General features: G+C 39.3%; 1 protein-coding gene across 2 annotated transcripts in view; it reads right to left on the bottom strand.

The window, feature by feature from the left end:
• The window catches only part of DCUN1D1 (defective in cullin neddylation 1 domain containing 1), a 30,391-nt gene extending 9,297 nt beyond the window's left edge, over positions 1 to 21,094 (bottom strand). Inside the window, exons 1-4 of one of the 2 annotated variants that reach the window (XM_029214852.1) lie at positions 20,791 to 21,094; positions 8,322 to 8,538; positions 6,928 to 7,096; positions 4,601 to 4,731 (exon numbers count right to left, since the gene is read on the bottom strand). In XM_029214852.1, coding sequence (XP_029070685.1) covers positions 4,601 to 4,731; positions 6,928 to 7,096; positions 8,322 to 8,538; positions 20,791 to 20,793 — 520 coding nt within the window. In that variant the 5' untranslated portion in view covers positions 20,794 to 21,094. Of the gene's footprint in view, positions 1 to 4,600; positions 4,732 to 6,927; positions 7,097 to 8,321; positions 8,539 to 19,513; positions 19,935 to 20,790 lie in introns of those variants that run through there. The other variant, XM_029214853.1, reaches the window with a different exon arrangement.
• Positions 21,095 to 21,805: the final 711 nt, after the last annotated feature.

Below are 21,805 nucleotides of genomic sequence, written 5' to 3'. Positions count from 1 at the left end.
ATAAACAGAAGGATAACACAGAAAAAAAGACACAAGCAAGTCTTAATAATAGTATTACCTAAAATTGAGATACTTGCAGAATGAATCCTTAAGCCCTTATAATAAAATTAAAAATGCAAACAGAGGTAATCCCAGTGTCATTCTTTCAAACTGAATCAACAAGGGCAATGTGTTTCATAAAAGATGATCAATTGAGTGACAGATGAATATGGAAATGAATTGAGACTGGATCCAAAAACCATCCCTAAGGGGAACAAAATGTTGCCAACTCACTAGGGAGGATGAATGGGGATTTAAAATGCTATTCACAAAGTCTTAATTTACCTAAAGATATCTATAGTTAGCACAACATAATATAATAAAAAGAATATAAAATGTGGAATCAGAAGATCTGAGGTTGAGTCCCAATTCTACCAACTCTAAAGTTATGTGACCTTAATAACTCAGGCTCTCTGACCATGAGTTTCCTCATTTTTATGACAAAGAGGTTTTTTACTTAGCTCCAAGGGCTGTTATGAGAAACAAATGGGATTACGTAAATGAAAATACACATTAAAAACACTCTATAAAATTATTTCTGAATATTAAATGAATGTTTAACAAGTAATGTTAAAAATGTTTAAATCAACTGCACAGGTAATAACATTCTAGCTGAACCACAACAGTTCATAAGAAAATTACCTACAGACTTTAAGAAAGTTCAGCACGGTCCTAAAAATACCATGGCTGTAAAAAACAAATGTAATTTTTGAACAAATTAATAGAATGAACAGTCTCGCAAAAAATAACAGATCCACAGTATTCTACATTAAATAGCCTCCTTCTGGAGTATTATGTTCAGCTTTAAGAACTCTATTTTGAGAGAAACTGAGAAATTGGGAATGTTATCTAGGGGTGACAGCAACGGAATAACAAAGGTCTTCTCAAATGAAGAACAGTTAAAATTTGGAATGCTGACCTGAAAAAAAGGAGAAGGGATAAATGAGAAAAAAAATGGTTAGACTTCCTTTGTGCTGCAGCAAAGGTCAAATAAGAACAATGGTAAAAGTTATAAAGACAAAGGAAGAGTATTCTGTGATAAGAATGGACCACTTTCTAAAACAATGTGTGTTCAATCCCCGCCCTGTATATTCAAACATAAAAGCCATATGAGCATCAGGTACAGGTGCTACTTTGCATAGGTTAGATTTAACACAGGACTTATGAAATTCCTTTCAAATTTAAGATTCAGAAGACCATCAGAAATGGCAGGTGACTGAAGCAGATGGTGACAGAGGAAGTACCCTATCCTGGTGTCACAAGAAATAAGGTTATAGAAAATGAGAAAATATGGAAAACACCAGCTCTCATTAGAATTAGCACAGCTATTTATAAATAAACCGCAGTGCTGTCACTGTCGCTCTTTGCCAATTTGTTTGGGCCTCACCTCCTCTCCTACGATCTCCTAATTCCTTTCTGCCAAATATTATAATTTAAGAGCGCTGTGAACCCTTAGAAAGGCTGTCAAGAAAACTGTTTTCTTTTTAATTAAGTTCTTCAACTAAGCAAGTCATTACATTTCCTGACATCCAATACCAATGCAAAACAAAAAGAGAAATTATGATTTGTCTTTTATTACATTTTTTCTTTTTTTTAAATTAAGACTTTTTTAGTTTTAGGTTTATGGAAAAACTGAGCAGAAAGTACAGAGTTCCCATATACCTTTACCCCATCTTCCCCCCATTTCCACTATTTTTAAGATACTGTTTTAGTGTGGTATATTTCTTATAACTGATAAGCCAATATTATTAACTAAAGTCCAGTATTTTACATCAGGGCTCACTCTGTGCTGTATATTCTATGGTTCAGGGCTTTTATTTAAAACAACTTCTAAATTGTGGTTAAATACACATAAAATGTATCATCTTAACCATTTTTCAGTGTACAGTTCAGTAGTGTTAGTTACATTCACGGTGTTGTACAATGAATCTCCAGAACTCTTCGTCTTACAAAACAGGAACTCTATACCCATTAAACAATGTTACATTTTTCTTAAGCTCAATACTTACTACATAATAGAATAAAACATAATTTTAAAATCGAATTCTTCAGCACAATATTTTTCTCAACTTTTCCTGTAATCTAAAATTCCAATTTACCATCATATTGATATATCGAACAGCTATAAAAATGTTAATTTTGCTTTATCTTCACCAAATATAATAAAAACTAAGATTCAATATCAAGACTACATAGTCACCCAAAAACATCATTTATTTTGTGCTCTAGTAAGGGGTAGGGTTATAACTAAGGAATCGGTTCAGCCCCTTTAAATCAACACTTGAGATTCAAAACATTTTCTCTAATGGTATCAAAACATTGTGCTACATTTCTAAACACAAAGAAATAATTCTTTTAGTATATACATGTAAGTTCAAAGACGTTAATTGTTTTTTTGTGTTTTTTGCGGTACGCAGGCCTCTCACTGTTGTGGCCTCTCCCGTTGCGGAGCACAGGTTCCGGACACGCAGGCTCAGCGGCCATGGCTCACGGGCCCAGCCGCTCCGTGGCATGTGGGATCCTCCTGGACCGGGGCATGAACCCGTGTCCCCTGCATCGGCAGGCGGACTCTCAACCACTGCGCCACCAGGAAAGCCCCCGTTAATTGGTTTTTATTTGTGGGAAGAAAAGAGGAGACTAGAAAAACTAGCCCAGTTTACTTGTGGCCACAGATACAAGATAAAGAAACTAACACTAGGTATCCCAGCTTACTTTGCCTGCAAAATGAAGAATTTTCCTGTAAGAATAAGATGCAACCTAAATTAATTGGAAAGGAGACTTCATTATTTCGAATTTTGCTTAATAGGTATTTTGTAAGTCTTAATTCAGTCACATTTAGTCACTCTTTAGGCCAATTCTCAAATACAAATGTTGTATATTCATCCCTTCTACTAGCTTTCAGTCACTTCTTCCAGTCTAATTCCTAGTCACATAATCCTTTTCTCAAAGCTTTTTTTCTAATCTAAAATATAAAGAATGATTAGTACAGGGGCTTCCCTGGTGGCGCAGTGGTTGAGAATCTGCCTGCCAATGCAGGGGACACGGGTTCGAGCCCTGGTCTGGGAGGATCCCACATGCCGTGGAGCGACTAGGCCCGTGAGCCACAATTACTCAGCCTGCGCGTCTGGAGCCTGTGCTCCACAACAAGAGGGGCCGCCAGAGTGAGAGGCCCGCGCACCGCGATGAAGGGTGGCCCCCATTTGCCGCAACTGGAGAGAGCCCTCGCACAGAAACGAAGACCCAACACAGCCAAAAATAAATAAACAAACAAAATGACGGAGGAATTATGTTTTAAAAAAGAATGATTAGTACAAGAGGCCCCTATTAGCCTCTCCAACTACTGTATCTTCAAAATCAAAAACTCACTTCCATCATTTGGGTAAGTTATTTAACTTGCTGTGCCTCAGTTTCCTCATCTGCCAAATAAGGATAAAAAATGTCTAGCACTCTATGACTGGCACATGGCAGCTGGTGAATTACTGAATGAAAGAATGAATAACTCATAAAGTTGTTAAACACTAAATGAGGCAGTGTATGTAAAGTATTTAGCACACTGCCAGGCACACCAAAACCCCACATTAAATGGCTGTTACTGCCACCATCATCTTCAGTGCATCCCCATTGCCCATAAATTCCAATTTAAGCCTTTCTGTCCTGTTTTTAAAAGAAGGCTTATCTCACCAATTTAAGCTCCAAACAAACATTCCCACTAAAATCAAATCATTTTCTCTCTTCCACAAAGAAGCCAAGCTTATTTCTGAAGTCTTAGACCTTCGTTAATAACTATCCTCTCCCTGGAACATTTTTCATCATCCCTTGTGCAAATATCAAATCCTTTAGTTCTCATCACTTCTTGCCCAGGAAGCATTTCCCAACCATTCCTGCTTTTACTCATTTCTCCTTTTATCTAAAACCCTCACACTCATATTTATTATTTTGCATTATGTGCTACTGTCTACTTTTTCTGAATAATCTGCAAATTACACTGTAGCTTTTACCTCCACTTCCCTTAGCCATCCCCAAAGCAAATGTGTGGTTGTTTCTACAGTATAAACTGACTGATCTAAACTGTTAACGGTGGCTATTTCTGGATAAGATTATGAATGACAATCATTTTTTTATTCTTTCTTATAGTTTCCAAATAATTCACACCAAAAAAGAATACATTTATCTGGCATTCTGTGACTCAGAAATCTTACAATGCTATTTCAACAGATACATAGTGAAAAACTTATGAGCCTAAGATCCTATAATATCTTCTGAAAAATAAACGATCAAACATACATACCTATGTCAGTGGAATTTTAACAACTATTTTCTGTATTGTAGTTCTTAAAAAAAAAAAAAAAATCAGTGTTTCACATATAGTATCCAGGGTAACACTGTTATTGAATAGGCAGGGTATTTTCTGATTAACTAGAAGTTCACTGTTTCTCAGTTATTTTTCAGTAACTGATAATGACTTTATGCTCAAAACACAGAACTTTCTATTACAAACGTGACGCTGTCAATGTATTTGAATATATCTGAAACACCAAATATAATTTTTAAAAATTCTTACCTAATCCTTTTTGTCCTGGATTCTTTGCAAAATTAAAAGTAAACTGGTAAAAATCCTTAAATCGTCCTGGTTCTTTCAATTCTTGTTCCATCTTGGGTATCTGGGCCTTTAGTTTTTCTATGCTGTCACATCTATATTGTAAAATTAAGTTTATAAAAGATAAACTTTTTCACTATATATTAAGAACATTTATTCCTACAACAGTTTATATTTCATAGAACTTCTTAAAAACTCCATTAAATTTTCATCTTTTTACATTACATAAACAAGTATGGGGTTAGATGGAGGAAGAAAAGATCTGGGGTGATTCAATGTTAGAAATAACTACTATTTTTAAAAGAAATGGGCTATTACTTTTAATTATGTAATTCACTGGACTGTCAACACACCCAAATTGTAGAAGTCCGCTGTAGTGAACAGATGAGAATGTATAGTAATCAGCTTTACAGTCATCAGTTCAAACTGTAGCAGATATTCCTTACATGGTAACAAATCACATGTCTAGCTTCCAAACAAATTGAAAGCATACTGTCTTGACTAGGTGAGGAAACAAGCATTCCTCTTGAAAACTTCTTGATATATACAAAGTATCATAATAAACATCATCTCCAACCATCTCCAACTGAAGTTACCTCAAATCAATATTAAACTTTATATGTGCAAAGCATTCAATTTCCAAGGAGCTGAAAGGGTCCAAGTACCAAGTCCTACTTTCCACATAACAGCCATAAGGTAGAAATCTTCAATCTGTTATAGATTCCACAAACCAAGCATTCCACTTTTTTTCCTTCAAATCATTTTTGCTTTTATGTTCCTTCCATGCTCTTTATAACAGCTCCCAGATTAGTTTGTAAATTAAAATTTTGATTTGGAAGTTCATTACATTTTACATGAACTCACTTTTAAATGGAAAAAAAAAAAAAGAGTTCTAATGAAACCTGTCCTGGCATAGAACATTTCAGCAAGTTCAGGATAAGGCAGGCTTTGGCTGTAGAACACAGTGGCTAGGCCAGTTATTAATTTATTGTCTCTCGGCTTTAAACTCACCCTTCTCTGCCCTACTTTGTGACTATCTGCAGTGGACCACAAATTGTGAAACTTCATTTTTCTTGCCAGCTGGTTCACTATTAGGTTCTACCAAGAGAGGGCGATGAAAGGCTGGAAGAGGACGAAGGAACTTTTCTTATCCCAGTCTGTTTTCTGCAGAGAGCAAGGGTTTCAGCGTGTTGGGAGGTCCCTGCAGTGTTCACCAATGGAGGCAACTTGCATGGCTCTGCAGCAAGTGGCCCCTAGCGAGCTTCTTCTCCACCAGAGAAGCAGGCAAGGCAAGCAGCGTGCTCCTACAGCAGCTACGCACTGTTTTCTGCAGTCGGAATCTCAGCCTTGTGGGGATCCTCTTAAGTGTCTAGGCTCCTTCCTTGTTTCCTTCCCTCCGTTCCAGGGGTGATGGCAGCTTCTTGCAACTGCCACCTTTGTTATGCTTAGAGTTTTCTTTTACCCCATTTACACAATAAAACAATTTTTTAAATTTACCCTGCTCAAATTACTGGTATGGTTTGTGTGTCTTGCCTGGACCCTGACTGATTACAATGTCCCTCAGGCCCAAGAATCAAAATGCCTGAGCCCAAATCCTGGCTTTAATACTACCTCTCTAGTTTCTCTGTACCTCCATTTCCTCATCTCTAAAATGCGGATATAAACACCACTTCTCTCACAAAGTTGTTGTGAAGTGGTAGGTGAAGTACTTATTTAGCATAGTTCCTGAAAGAAAATAAACGTTCAAGAAGTGTTTAGCTATTATCATTCAAAAGCACCCACTAAAAACAGAAAGGGCAGCCTGTTACCGATCCACAAATTGAATACTTCTGGAGCTTCATCAAATACTGCAACTAAAGGCCACAGGTAAAACCGCTACCTGTGACTTTTCAATCTATTTATACCAAGACATTTAGCTAATCAGTTGTCCAGGTCTATGCAGAACAAAAAGTGATTAGTAACTCCAAGATTTTAAATTCTAGGAGTTTGTTTATAAATTCAGAGTTCACAGCCTCACATTAGGAAATAACTTAAAACTTGCTCATTTCACTTACCCATGTAAAATATTAAAGCATAGTAATTTTAACATTAGTCAATCTCCCTTAGAAACAAATGATAAAAGCATAATGCAAATAGAGTAGGTTGTACTAACTACACAAATAACTTGACATGGGAAGGAACTAGCATATTAGCCCATTTCTATCTATACCAATGTTTGGGGGCATGAATGTCAGTTCCACAGTAATTCTCACAGTAACGTACCTAATTTCCTACGGTAATTATACACTCACCCTAATTCTGTCATGCCGTCCATGAACTCCTGTTTGGAGAACTCGCACTGTGTTGCTGCTCTGAACTTCCACGCGATGATCAACACACTAATGCTGGCCGGATCCAGTGCCAGGTCATCACAGAACTGCTGTATACCATCTATTCCAATTTTATTTTCATCTTGAGGATCTTCAAAAACAACAATGCAATATGAAATCAGTGCCATACTTTACTGTGCTACTCCTGAAACTGAGAAAGGTATTGCTTTATATTCCATTTTTTTAAATGATCACGATAGACCAAAAATATGAAGCAATACTGCTCTATGAGATATTTTCCCCCTGTAATATTTAAAGCCACTTTGCCCCTAAAACAGCATTCTTACAATTAACAGCAAGATATATATCCAGATAGGCACCTGATTTTTAAGTCTCATTTATTCATATGAAAAAAGTTCTATACTTAACACACATTCAGAAAATCAGACATTCCTATATAGGGATAAAGGATTTTTACTGAACATAGCCACATTTTACAGAGGCATTCTAAACAGTATTATACACAGAAATTCTTTTTTTCTTAAAGTTCATTTCACTACAGAAATCACTTCTTAAAGAATATCGAAAAAAACATAAACTCTGCAATTCAATTTTAATCACAATACAAACATCTGTTGTTCATATTAAAGAAGAAAACCCCCAACTATCAATATTTACTTTTCAGACAGCAAAAATTTAAATTCAAGAAGAAAGAGGCACTCATACACTGTTGTCAAATGTGATTTGCTAACATCTCTAGGAATAAAAAATTTGCACAGCCTTTGATTTTTGGGGCATGAGCTATGCATAAAATATAATTCCACTTTTGGAAAAATTTTGAAATTTTTTTTTGCATATATATTTCTGCATAAACATAAAAGACACAGAAAGTTGGACACCAGGCTATTAAATATTGGTTCCCTCAGGAGAATAAATAAGCAAAAGATGGAGAAACTATTAACATTTTCTTTATTCAATCTATTCTGCATTAACTTTTTAAGTGTATATTACTTTATAATTATTTAAAGGTTATTAAAATTATTAGGCAGGTTTTCTTAAAATCCGCTCAGCTGAGTTTTATAAGAAAATGAGGGAAAAAACCTAGTCCCCCAGCCCCCGTTCTCAAATTGGATCACAAAGGAGGAAAGGCGGGGGGGGGGGGGGGTGCGGATAAAGGGGGAGGAAATAAAGACACTAAGAAGAAATTTTAGTGAAAAGAGGAAAATAATTTTTCAGATTTCTTAAAGTAATTCTAAGATCTAAAGAGCTCTGTATCCACCCAATTAATGGTCTCTGTATCATTTGATTTCTCACAGGAAGCATGTAAATTTGGAAAACCTCGTTCAAAATATTTAAAGTCACAAGCAAACACTCACCTTTGTATCTATTGTATAGTTGTTCTAACTTCTTCCTGTCCAATGATCCTTTTACACTCTCTCGTATATAAAGTTCAGGATTTTGGAAAAAATTGTCTGTTGCAACATCTAACTTCCAGTCATTTTGAGACAGACAACTTACTGCTGTTTTTTCACTAGATTGTGTGAAGATCATAAACTGACGAACTTTATCCTTCTGCGATGATTTCAACTTGTTCTATTGAAACCAGAAAATCAACTGAAACTCTGTGTAACATCACAAAAGACTAAGTATTTCTATACTGCTGACTAAATCATTTTTAGCAGTACTTTTTCCTCATAAAATATTAAAACGTTTAGTTCAAGACTTATTTTCGATCTATTAATCAGAAAGACAAATTTTTAAAAAATCTAAAACACAAAATTGGTATCATTTGGGGAAAGAAACTAGGACAGAGGCAACAGAAGTTCACCCACCCTGCATTTCTCCTAAAATTGGGTCCTGTGAGCATGTACAAAGGCTCTCGAAGGGAAGGAGAGCTACTCTCAAAACCTTAACCAAGCAACAAAGCTCTAAGAGATGCGTAAGGAGTGGTGAGGAAGACCACCACTAATGTCACTAATGGTGACATTATTTAGCCAGTCACAACAGTCAAGTGACCCTGAGGAACAATGAGATTAACAGGTATTTGTTGCAGTCCTAAAACCCATTATAAAGAATATGGGGTGCAATTCTCCCCAACCTCACCCCCACCCTACCCCCTTGTTTTCTTGCTATTTTTACCAATGTGAGAAAGCAACAGAATGTGAGAACTCTGCATTTCTCCTCGCATGTCCAGGAACCAAGATAATTATCCACAGAATTTCCTCATATTTTCAGTCAAATCAGAAGCAGCGAAATATGAACAAGCACCCCCCGCATCCTTCCAACAAAGGTAATTTTTAACAGAATTCTCTCTTTTTCACCCTGAAAGAATCATCTCTTTCCCTTAGCCTGAATCTAGTAGACGTTCTCTCTAACCCTCAGGCCTACTGTAATAACCTTCTCTCACTGGCCTTGTATTGACACATATTCATTTCTCATCTAAGCCCTAAGCAAAATGCAGCAAGGCAATTAGGCCCTCCACTCTCTCCCAGTATCAAGGGCCATGTTCGTTTTCTCCTCTCACCCAAGCTGGTCTCCTGTGAAATTTCAGCCTCCCCAGTATTACTCTTCCCTCTCGCAAGTCCTAATACCATCTCTCAGCAAAATACTTGGGTTCTTCCTGAGCTATTATTGCAAATGAAGGGGGAAAAAAGCATGTGAGGAGGACACACATTAATAGATACAGTGTTCTGTGGTTTAAGCAGCACATCTGAAAACCCCAGCATTTTTGATCTGGCCCAAACTGACAGATCACAAACCTCAACCACCTGATTGTACAGATGAGAGAACAGACCCCAAAGGTTAAGGAATTTATTTTAAAAAATCACCCAGGTTACTATTAGTAGAAATGGGACAAGAACAGAAAGCTCTCATGAATCTGGGTCTTAGTAATCTTTCCATAAATCACACTGCTTGCTGTACATATTTATAAACCTTGTTAGGTTTTCAGGAAAAAGGCTACCAAAGATATAAATATTTCTACCTACCACAGAGTAAAAATAAGACTATGCAAAATCAGATATGAAAACCAACCCTATCTTTTATACCCTGGAGTCTAATCTGTCAGCCATACTCTTCTCTCTCTGTAAATATGTTATTGCTTAGGATTAAAGATTAAAATCTCAATCTCTGTTCTCCATTAAAATTGAGAAACTATAAATTCACTAACCTCCCGTTATTTCACAAATAACTCTACCACTTCTGGACACCTGATAACTCATATCTTATTATGGGACACATCTCTCAAATGTCTAGGAGTCTTCCCTCTTGAAAAGTATCTCCTCAAGATGTTATTCAATTGCAACAAACCCACAATGAAATCAAATGCCAAGGAAGATACCTGTCTTATTTTAATATACTGTTTAACTGAAAGGAAACCACTTGGATTTCAACTTTTGTTACTGAGAGCTATTTTTTAAATTAGTATACTTTTCTAAGAGATATAGTATACATAAGAGATACAGTATCTAAGAGATATAGTACGCTGACATATGTTTTAATCCTTTGAAGAACAGGGAAGTACCTAAGGGTCACTATGATCATCACTGACCACTGTATAATGCTGTACAAAGTACTGGAGATTAACCTAGAAGTATAACAACTACAGGCCACAACCTGTAAATTATTTTATAATTAAACCTGACATAACTTCTCTGTATAACCTTTTTCCATTCTCCTAAAAGTTAAAGGCAGCAAAACAATCAGGATTATTGGGGGTTTTACCATACAGTATTAAATCCAGTGTTATCCCCTGAAGCTTGAATCGGTTTTGTTGAAGAGAGGGAGGAAAAACACAGCTTAAGTCGCTTGTGCAAGCCTAAAAGAGTTGTTCACTCTACTAATGACTTCCTGTTGGAAAGCAAAATATTAGAAAATCGGGGGGACCAAATTAAAAAACAGTCTTATCCATAAAAACTAATAACAGAATTATGTAAGTGAATTCTTTAACTCCATTTCGTATCTTATTTGAAATAAAAGTATATGTAATCAATAATGTCTATGTATATGCAAATAGAAACTATTTTAACTGGTTTAAATTTCCAGTACATGGGGCAATATCAATATTTTTTAAGAAAAAGGGTTGCAGCTACCCATTTCCAACACCACAGAGGCTAATGAGTGATACCTCGCAGAGAACTGATAGTCTGAGTTCCTGCTAGGCCAAGTAGTAATAAGCAATTCCATTTCTGCAAAGTCTGATAAGTACCCTCCACTTTCTTGTACTTAAAATGTACTCTGACCATTTCTCTGTCAGCTCTCTGTGCCTAGAATAAATCTTAACACTTGTTCTCCTACTACGGAGGATGTACTCAATTCTGTAGTCCCAAAGGCTGTCCTAGAGGAAAGTTGGAGTGGGCTACACAGACCTGCCCTTTTCCCAAGCCTATTTAGGAGAGCTAAAACACTCCCACCCCCTTTTCCCAGGCCACAAGAGGGCACCAGGCAAGGTGTTCTGATTTTCTGAGTACAGCTCAAAGGTTTAAATTTCTATCAACTTAAGGAAGAGAAAAAGGGTATCTAGCCAGCAAAGAATTATTTTATAGGGGATGAGAGGGTGGATAGAAAACTGAGGTGGAAGAAATAACAGATGGGTTGTCTTTGTTTCTACTACAAACCCAGTGGGTATCTTCCTAAGAGCAAAAACATATGACAACTACAATGATTCAGCACTCAAATATAGTACATACTATTTAAGACTTATTTAAAAGGAACTAGAGTGGTCATTAAATAAGATTAGGCAATACAATCTTCAGGACTCAAACGTGAAAACTATCTGGAGATTATCAAATTTTCAAGGAAATTCAATATTGGTTAAGTATGTAAAATGTATAAAATACAGAATATACCCTGATTATTTATAATTCTAGCAAAAACGGGGGGAAGGAGAAAGGAAGAAGGGAGGAAAGAGGAGGAGGGAGATAAAGAAATGCTGTCTCTTGTAATAGAAAGCTAATAACTGCATCAAAGATTACCAAAGTTAGAAATACTATTATTACTATAATCTAAACAGTAAAAAGCACCTACTTACTCATCTTTCCAAAATAAAAGAAAATTTGGTTATCAATATACATTGTTTAATACTTAAATCTAGCATGTTTGCAATTGTTTTCCACTCAAGAAATTTAAGAGTTACATTTAAAATAACAGTTTATCTGGGAAAAAAAAAATCAAATACTTTGGATGTAGCCAAGTATCATATAGTCAAGTGTATGACCACTGAACTTACAAAGTCTACTGCGATAGAAGAATAGGGATTCAGAAAAACTCTATAATAAAAAAATAATGCTGCGCGCCCCGGGGAGCGGCCACGGGGAGGGCCGGGGGAGGGGACGTCACCCCTGCCCGCCTCCCACTGCCCCGCCCCCCACCCGCAGGCTCCCAAGCAGCAGTCGCGCCCAGCATCCCGCTGCCCGGGAACCTCCCACCGGGCTCAACTTAGGCTCGGAACTGCAGGTGAACATCTTCACTGCCCGGGAATCATTGAGTGTGTGGACAGGACAGCCTCCTTGGAAGGCCGGCTATACCAGAGTCCCGCCTCAACATGGGCCTTGCCATGGAAGCAGCTTCTCAGTCTGTGCCTGTCTGAGGATGCTGCCCATCATGGCACGGGGGCAGCCATCTCCCAGGGGGCCCTCATCGCCATCATCTGCAACGGCCTCCTAGGCTTCTTGCTGCTGCTGCTCTGGGTCATTCTCTGCTGGGCCTGCCACTCCCACTCTGCCAACATCGACTCCCTCTCCAAATCCAGTCCCAACTCCAGCCCTGGCCCCTGTCCCAAGAAGGCACCCCCGGCCCAGCTCAGCCGTGAAGGCAGCTACCTGCTGCATCCCTGAAGACCCCAGGCCTAGCCCGGAGTCTGGGACTTAAGTCCACCCCACTTGGAACCTGGAATTGGGATCCCAGGGTCCAGCCAGCCTGGGGTCCAGAACTCAGAGTCCAGCCTGTCTGGAGCTGGATCCAGCAGCCCAGAGTCTGGTCGGCCTGGCTCCAAGAGGGGCTCTGCTGGCCCTCGGTAGACAGGCCTGGGGTCAGGGTTCATGAGTTGGTGCTAGGGCCAGGGCCATCTGGACTCTGCTCCATCCCAGCAGTCGGGGCTGGGTCCACCCGCCCCCTAGGCCAAGCGCCTCTAGGCCCTCGAGGTTGGGGAAGCAATCCATGGCAATAATGGGAGGGTGTGGAGGCTGGGCCCCTCCTCTGGTCCTCCTACTGTTTGCTGGATAATAAATGGAACTACGGCTTAAAAAAAAAAAAAAAAAAGCTCATAAAGTTATAAAATTCCTCTTTTAAGTATTTCCATCAAGAAAAACAATAAACATGGAAAATTATTTTCTAGTTAAATAAAAATAATTTTAACAGGTAACATTTTTAAAAGCAAAAAATTAAGATTCATTATTTCTATTACTCTGAATAGAATCTCACCCTTAAGTTTCAATCTCTCACCCTTAAGTTTCAAATTCAGTCTAAACTCCAGAAAAAAAGACACCAAGGCCTTTATATATATATATATATATATATATATATATATATTTTTTTTTTTTTTTTGGCTGTACGCGGGCCTCTCACTGTTGTGGCCTCTCCCGTTGCGGAGCACAGGCTCCGGATGCACAGGCTCAGCGGCCATGGCTCACGGGCCCAGCCGCTCTGCGGCATGTGGGATCTTCCCGGACCGGGGCACGAACCCGTGTCCCCTGCATCGGCAGGCAGACTCTCAACCACTGCGCCACCAGGGAAGCCCCAAGGCCTTTATATTTTTAAAGGAATTAATTTCCTAACTCAATTCTAGTTATCTCAGGATTTGATGAATCTAGCTCACAAAAAAAAATGTTTAAAAAATCAAACACTGTAATGATCACCCATAATTTTCATTAAAAGCTCTGTATGTTGTTCTCATGTGTTTACCATATGATTAACAGTTTAACTTCATCTGAAATTTAGAAGAGCTGGTTTAAGTCCAGAAAATCATACTTTCCACATATGATACATAGTATGCAGCAGATATAGCCAAATGTTACCAATATCCCAAACCACTCATCTATAAAAGGCCTTCTCACAGATTATAGGTCTGAAGTCAAAAGTATAAGAAAAATCAATTCAACTAACCAGACTACCTACTCCTAGAGAAGACTTTCACCTAGGGGTAAAGTTCTACCAGAAAGCCAGGCTAAGAATCTAGGTAGGAGTAGCTAGAAACTCTCTTCCCTTCCACCTGCAGCAGAGAGATGAAGAGTGCAGACTCTCAAATCAAACTGGCAGGATTTTAATTCCACCTGTGCCCCCTAATTGCTGTGTGACTTCGGGAAAATTACTTAATCTCTGTGTGCTTCAATTTCTTCATTTGTAAATAGGGTGTGAAGGTTATCTGAACTAATTCAAGTTAAACTCTTAGAACTGTAACTAGCACATAGTAAGGACTCCTTACAAGTTCACAAAGAATATACTCCAGAGAAAAAAGTAATTTTATGTAAATAAGAAGAATAACAACCACCATAATCAGAACACTGGCAGCTAACGTTTATTTGAGCTCCTACTGTGTGCCAACTCTGTGCTAGGTATTTAATTATTAACAATTCTGCAAGGTGGTTATCACTGATTCTGTTTTACCAATGAGGAGACCAAGCCTCAGAGCTCATTTTATCTAAACAGACTTATCCAAAAAGTAGCAGAGCCAGAAATGAAACCCTGGTGCCTGGCTCCAAGGCATGCAGTTTTCCATTTCTTCTACATTGTTGTCAAGTAAGAGAAAAAACAAAAAGGGCAAAAATGCAACCACTGAGTAATTATTGTGTGCACTGGGGAGAGAGGGGAATTGTGAACAATATTTCTTCACCTATTTTTATGGAAAAGTTAAATAAGTAATCAACTGACCTTTTCCCTTTCAAATGTAAACAATTTGTATTCTGACTAAAAATTGCAAATTAAGCATTCCCTTACTAACTAAAAGACTAATTTAAGGATAGAACTTCCTTTCAGGGTTTTTTGGGAAGGGGGGAGGGGATAAGAGGTGGATTGGTTATTTTTAAGACAAGTAATTCATCAGGAAGGAAAAATGTGTTTATAGTCCTGTCATAGTCTATTTTTAAAAAGATGGCCAAAATCTATAGCTTTAACTATACAGAGGTGGAAAATTAGGGGCACTGAAAGTCAGGGTTTCCTTTTCCAATGAGAAGGCTTGAAACCCAGAGGGGGAAAAAAAAAAACATGTACAGGTTATAGCCAGATAACATAAGCAAATGTATACAATTTCAAATATTAAGCAAAACAAAAACAAAAACCCAAACCCTCAGTATTCATGTAAATTATAATCTGCAGTTTAGAATAGTTACTCATGGTAGGCCTGTGGGTCTTATCATTCATCCCTACACTTCCTGCGCTTTGAATGACAGTTACAACGAACTCTTCTTTGAGAGGAGCTGCATTACTTCTAAGTCATAAGTGGAATAATATACTATACTGTGTAATCGTTGTACCCAATTATGTTTTATATTGATATAATGGCAATTCACCTGAAAAAATATTTCAGAAGTATATCTGTAAGATTCAAACTGGTTTTGTAGGCTTTTAAATAATTTTCCTCAAAGTTTTAAAAAAAATATTCCATTAATGAAAATTTAAAGGGTTTTCTCCTCCCCATCCTCAGAATTATTTTTCAAAACATGACTACCACTGTAAATGGAATAAATGTTTTGATTCTGGTTTACAGCAGACTGTTTTGACTATTAAAAAGTTATTTTTGCTAATTCCTGATTATCTTTGATAATGGGATAGAAATAACCTCCTTAAAATACTTGTGTTAGCCATCGTCTTTCAACTGATTCTCCCAAACTTATTGCTTGAACATTTAACAAGTAGTCAAGGTAGCTAATTTAAATTTGCTCCTCCTCTCCATAAACATCTTTTCTAAAGAAATCTTGAATTAACTAAAAGATTACTGAGGTGAAAACAAAACAACAACAAAAAAGAATTAAATGAGATTTTTAAAGTTCCACAGTTAAAGAACTTATAATAATGACTAGCATTCTACAGTCATGGATATTTGTTTCATAAAGAGAATAAATGATCCTCGAAAAATGAAATTTCCTAATTCTAAGATTTGGTATCTACTCAAGCCCTAAATCTAGAAATAGTAAAATCCTATGTATAATAAGTGCTTTAAATGTTTACTGAAACAAAAATATCCTATAACAAAGGAATGGGCCACGTACTTCAACTTAATCTCTGTTGCTGAACACTATTCAGTGTTGAGGGATTCGAAAGTATAATGCAATAGAATTCTTCAGCAAAGAACTGTTGAAAAGTAAATCTCTCTTAAAATTTTACAATGCAAATAAGCAGTTTAATCACTCTAAATGATTAGGTACTCATCATATAAAATGGATTCAACAAAGTGATGAAAGACATTTCAGTGGCATTTTCCCCTTCTGCTTTTGCTTTTTCTTAGGTGGGGGGTATACACCTAAAGTGACTAGGTAAACTAGATAGTCAGCAGGTTATTCAAGAGCTTGTTTGTGTCCACAAAGCAACTGAATCCTATTTGGAACTATCTCTCTTCATCAAATGTCATGGCTAATACTATCACAACTTGAACAACAACACACTCAAATTTAAAAGGGGGCTTTCTCACAGATTTTCATTATGCTTGACCCAAACTACAAAGCCAAAATCAAAAGAGCCACTTGACTCACATGAGCTCAGCTCTTTTAAAACTTAAAAAACAAAACAAAAAAACTACAAGTTAATTTTACTTTCAACTTTTTTTTTTTACCATATGTACCAAAAAAGTTCTAATTTTTCAATTAAATGTTTACATCAGATCATCTGATTTGATATGGGAACAACTAGGTCACTATTCAATATAAGGAAGAAACCAGAGTGAAACCAATCAAAAGTTCCACACCTATACGGAAGGGGTGCTTGCTGGGTGTTTAAAAAAAAAAAGAAGAGGAGTAAATAAACTGTGGAACCAGAGACCAGGCTGCTAATCCCTGCTCTGTCATATACTAGCTCTTTACCTTGGCAATCTCTTCAGAAACACTAAACCTCTTTTTCAGGTATGTTAAAAGATGGTAGCAATACCTATCTCACAAACAGGGGTGGAGATAATATAAGAGTTGTGAATTGTCTGACTAGCAGACGTTATGTTCTCAGTAAAGATTAAGGTACTTCTTCCTTCCCAAAGGCCCAGTTTTCTGCATACAGTCATTAAACATGCAAACTACAAGAACATACTCAAAAGCAATCTACAAAAGAGACTGTGTTGTGTTGTTTTTATTAACCAGCATGGCTAGGTAAACTTGATGTTCAACTAGTTTTTATTGAATATTGGACAGTCATCTTAATCAGAATTCAAAACTCTGCACACAGAAACTGCATAAGTTGTCTTTAAAAACTGCTTTGAAGATAATTATGTATACTATAATTTTAATAGGACACTATGAGAGAGTAGAAACAAGGTCTATCATACTACTCAGAATCCTTCACTGGCTTCCCATTTCTCTTGGAGTAAAAAAACACAATATCCTTACAATAGCCACCCATGCCCATCTCCACTCCTTACCACTCAGACCTCATCTGCTCCAACGCCCAACATGCCCCCCTCCCCCCACCACGTTACCCCAGCCACACTGGACTCAGTGCTCCTCAAACTCTCTCTGACCACATCTGTGCATGGCTTACTCCTTCATCTCCTAGTCAGCTCAAAACCCACTTCATCAGTGGTGCAAACACCATTTTGCAACCCCAAATCCACTGTGCCCCAACACTCCCAATTCTCCTCCCTGACACTGCTTTTCTCCCATAGCCCTTAACACCTTCTAACATAGCAAGGAAGAAAAATATATGCTATGTTTATTATTTGTCTCTCCCTACTAAAATGTAACCCTCACCAGGGCAGGGATTTTTATTTTTTCAGTGGGGGGATATATATATATATATATATATATATATATATGTATTTATTTATATAAAAATACATGTATGTATATCTATATCCTCAGTGCCTAGAACAGTGCCTGGCACATTAGGCATTTAAGAAATAATTATTAAAATTAATTAAGGCCCTCCCTTAATTTACTTATGTATATGCAAAACAATGTGAAACGAGTTCTACAGAGACAACCTTCAACAGGCCTACATTAATCTGGACTTGCAAACTCTGATATTTGTTGAAAATATAATCTTAAATTTCAAAGTCCATACATTTTTTTTAAAAAACATTAAAAACATAGTAAATTAACACCATTAATTTGAATTTTGTTATTTAACATTTTCATTAATAACACTTGGGTTTCCCTCTGTTTAAATGAGTAAATTAATTTCAAATCCAATTTTCAACCATTTCTTTAGATTTCATGTGAGTTAAAAGATTACATGTACCACAAATACTGGGGGAAATAGTAAAACCAGGAAAAGTTAGTTTCAGTTCTGCAACTAACAATTTTGCAAACTTGAACCTCAAAACCTCCTTGATCTTCAATTTCTTCTTCTGTAAAAGGGAAGAGGAGTAAATTAGATGATCTCTGAAGCCATTTCAGGTCTAAAAATTCTATGATGCTGTGAGTCTATAAAAATCTAGTAGGTTACACAGTCTACAAACTTCTCACACATCTAAGAAAAATAATTAAAATCAAAATTTTTAGCTGAATGTAACTTTGGAAATCATCAAATCCTGTCCTCTTACAAATAAGAAAACAAGCCAAAAATCAAACACTTTTTAAAAAGATTTTCAGGGGTAACAGAATATTGTCTAGTTTTGGAGTTATTTTTGGTCTTTCTACGTGGGTGTCAGGTAGGTTAAATGAACAATTTTTTTTTCTTACACAACATGTTCAGATATCCTGTCATTTAAATTTGCCCCAGAATTGACAATATAACATGTGCTCTAGAAATGGGCTGCATTACACACACTGAAAAACATTAGCCCCAAAATTGTATCAAGAAATAATTATAAGTAAAATAAATTTACAATGAAAAACTTAACTAGAAAATTCTTATGGCCTAACTTCTATTAGGGCCCATGATAATTTAGTTTCCAAACTAACAAGAGCATACCAAGACAATTATAGTGACATGTTCTGAGTTCAGCCACAAAAAGTGTTTTAAATTAGTGATATCTTGTCATTAGTAGTGTAATTAAATAGTTATGGCTAAGTTCCAAAACTAGCTCATTTAATAGTAGTAAAAGGACAGAAGCTTACAAGCTCCAATACAAGCTGAACTCTCATATGAACCACATGACTCCTGAATTCATAACAAGTAACGAGCATTATCAACACTTTGGATTCCAGAGGATGATGCTGATTGGAGACTATTATGAGCGGAACACATTTCAATGCTCTCACAGAGTGTTTACCGGGGAATTACATTTCATTACTTCAAGCATACTCTTACAAGCCAAGAGTCTGGAAACTTCAGGAGTAATGTCTATGACCGTCAAAATGCTTGAGAAATTGGAAACTGTTTAGCCGCCCTGGTGGATCTTTAAACACTGTAACATCAATCTAAACAATCACCTGTACTTTATAGCAAAGTTTTCTTACAAATACAAATGGTAAACTTTCATGGAACTTACCACAGAACCTACGTTCTTGAGTATATGGCAAACTAAACCACATATCCATACGCGCGACACCAAAATTCTGCCAAGTTGGAGGCTGAGACTAGGTAAGTGTCATTCAGCAGAAATAAGACCAGCTAAAAACAAGACACCGGGGCATTCCCTTAACAGACACACACATACACCCTCCTCAAAGAGGCCTTTATGCTCCCCATGAGCAAAAAGAGAAGAACATCATTTTTACTGTCTATTCATACAGTAACCTGCATGGAATTCAACTCATGCTCAGATTATAATACTAAACATAGCTTCTGAAAAACAGAATGTCCAAGAATCAGGTACATAATTACCAAAATGTAAACAGATAACTTGAATACCACGTCTTCAAGCTTGTAAGACATTTTCCAAGCAAAAAAGGGAGAGGAGACTAACTTGACAAACTGTTTTTTAAACATCACGAATGGTTTTTAACTGGCATAATAAAGCAATTACTCCTCCCACCCCAAGGAAATAAAATATGTGCCCAAAAGGTAGCAAGTCTGTTTCTCCTAATTTTATGAAATAAGAACAGGTTGCACTTCCGTACTCCCCCCTCCCCCCACGTCCCCCAAGCTCAGCGGTCTCCCATGTTCTCAGTAGAGAGGTAAATATAACCTCCACCAACTGGCCAGTGAAACTCCCATTTTCCAGGACTACGGGGCGCATCGAGAGGTGATGGAGAAAGGAACAGGGCTGTTACCCCGCCCCAAGCAAAACTGCCTGGAGACTTGAGGGGTGTTGGAGCCGGAGCGGAGGAGGGAGGGGAGAGCCGGGAAAGTCTTTCCTTCTCCCCGGCGGAGCGGAGGGGGAAGCCCCGGCTCCGGGCGGGGGGAGGCTCCTCACCCGGAACCCCGGACCCCGGTCCCCGGCCAGACACAATGGAGCAGGCGTGGGGGCCGGGCAGAGACGGAGCCGTTGCCCCATCCCCTCCCCCCGCCCCAACACCCCCCCAGCCACGCCGGGCCCAGCAAGGGGCACCCGCGGCCGCTCCCCGCGCCCCAAACTACCCGGGGCTCCCGACTAGGCCCGGCTCCGCTCCGCCTCCTCGGCTCTCGCGTAGCAGCGGCGCCCGGGCGGGAAGGGGCGAAGGAGGAAGGGAGAGGCGGGGAGGAGAGCCCCGCCGGGGAGCTGGACGGAGGCCGCGGGCCGAAGCTCGGGGCGGCAGGGTCGCCGCGGGGCGGAGGGCGGCCGGGGCGGGGGTGCGCGGCTGCGCCGGCCCCCAGCCGGCGGGGCGGGCGGCCGCAGTGCCTCACCATGTTGGTGTCCTCCAGGCCTCTCCCCTCCTCCTCCGGCTCCGCAGCGAATGGACGGCGGCGGCGGCGGCGGCTCCTCTCACGGGCTCGCCGGGCTCCCGCTCATGCGCAGTGCGGGGCGGCCCCAGCGCGGCCCGAAGAGGCAGCCCCGGGCCTCCGGGAGGCGGAGGGACTGGGGCGGGCGGCTGGCGCCCCGCGCGGGGCTTCCCCTGGGCGCGAGGGTCCCCCCGGGCGGGGGGCGCGGGGGGGGGCCAGGGGGCGACGCACACGCTGCGCGCGCCGACATCCTCCCGCCGCGCCCGGCCCGGGCGACACCACCTCCGCTTCCTACGCGCTCCTTCCGCCGTCCGATGGCCAGGGTCGTGTCTACACTGTCTCGAGGAGGGGAAGAGCTGTGGCTGATAACTTATGCAGCTGGGGGCGACTGGAAGGGCTAGGACTGCGGCGCTAGATCTGTCCCAAACCACCCCTCCCCATAAATATCCAAAAAAAAACCCGGAAGAAAACAGTAAAAACACCTCGACCCCCAAGTGTTTTCTTCTCCCAGTCCAGTGTCTGGACTGCGTCGGGTCCCCCACGTGAACATGCCAGAGGAGACCTTAGTCTAGCCATGTGGGAGCTGGAATGCCCTTTGGCATGGCCCAGACTCTAACCAGACCTGTGTCCACAGGAAGACTGGTGGGATGGCCCTAGGGTTCCAGGCGAGGAAGGCTGAGGATTCAGGGCCCCATTCATGCCACACTGGTGGCAGATATCAGCGCCTACCACTTTCTCTAAATATCCACTTAGTTCAACCTACCTAGGGTAAAGTTTTGGGAAGTAACGAACATCTTTTTTTACCGAGGGTTGATGTCAGGCTTGTCCTAATTTTGGTTCTAAGTCTGCTAAGGCTGAGGGTACCAGGATTCTCTGCTAAGGGTCAAGTGGACAAGTATGTGCTAACGAACATCTTTTTTTACCGAGGGTTGATGTCAGGCTTGTCCTAATTTTGGTTCTAAGTCTGCTAAGGCTGAGG

The sequence above is a fragment of the Monodon monoceros genome, unplaced genomic scaffold (genome assembly GCF_005190385.1).
Source record: "Monodon monoceros isolate NGI ecotype Baffin Bay Population unplaced genomic scaffold, NGI_Narwhal_1 Super_Scaffold_11, whole genome shotgun sequence".
NCBI classification, from domain to species: domain Eukaryota; kingdom Metazoa; phylum Chordata; class Mammalia; order Artiodactyla; family Monodontidae; genus Monodon; species Monodon monoceros.
The sequence above is the reverse complement of the archived record's forward strand: the minus strand, read 5'-3'. Positions and strand labels throughout refer to the sequence as shown.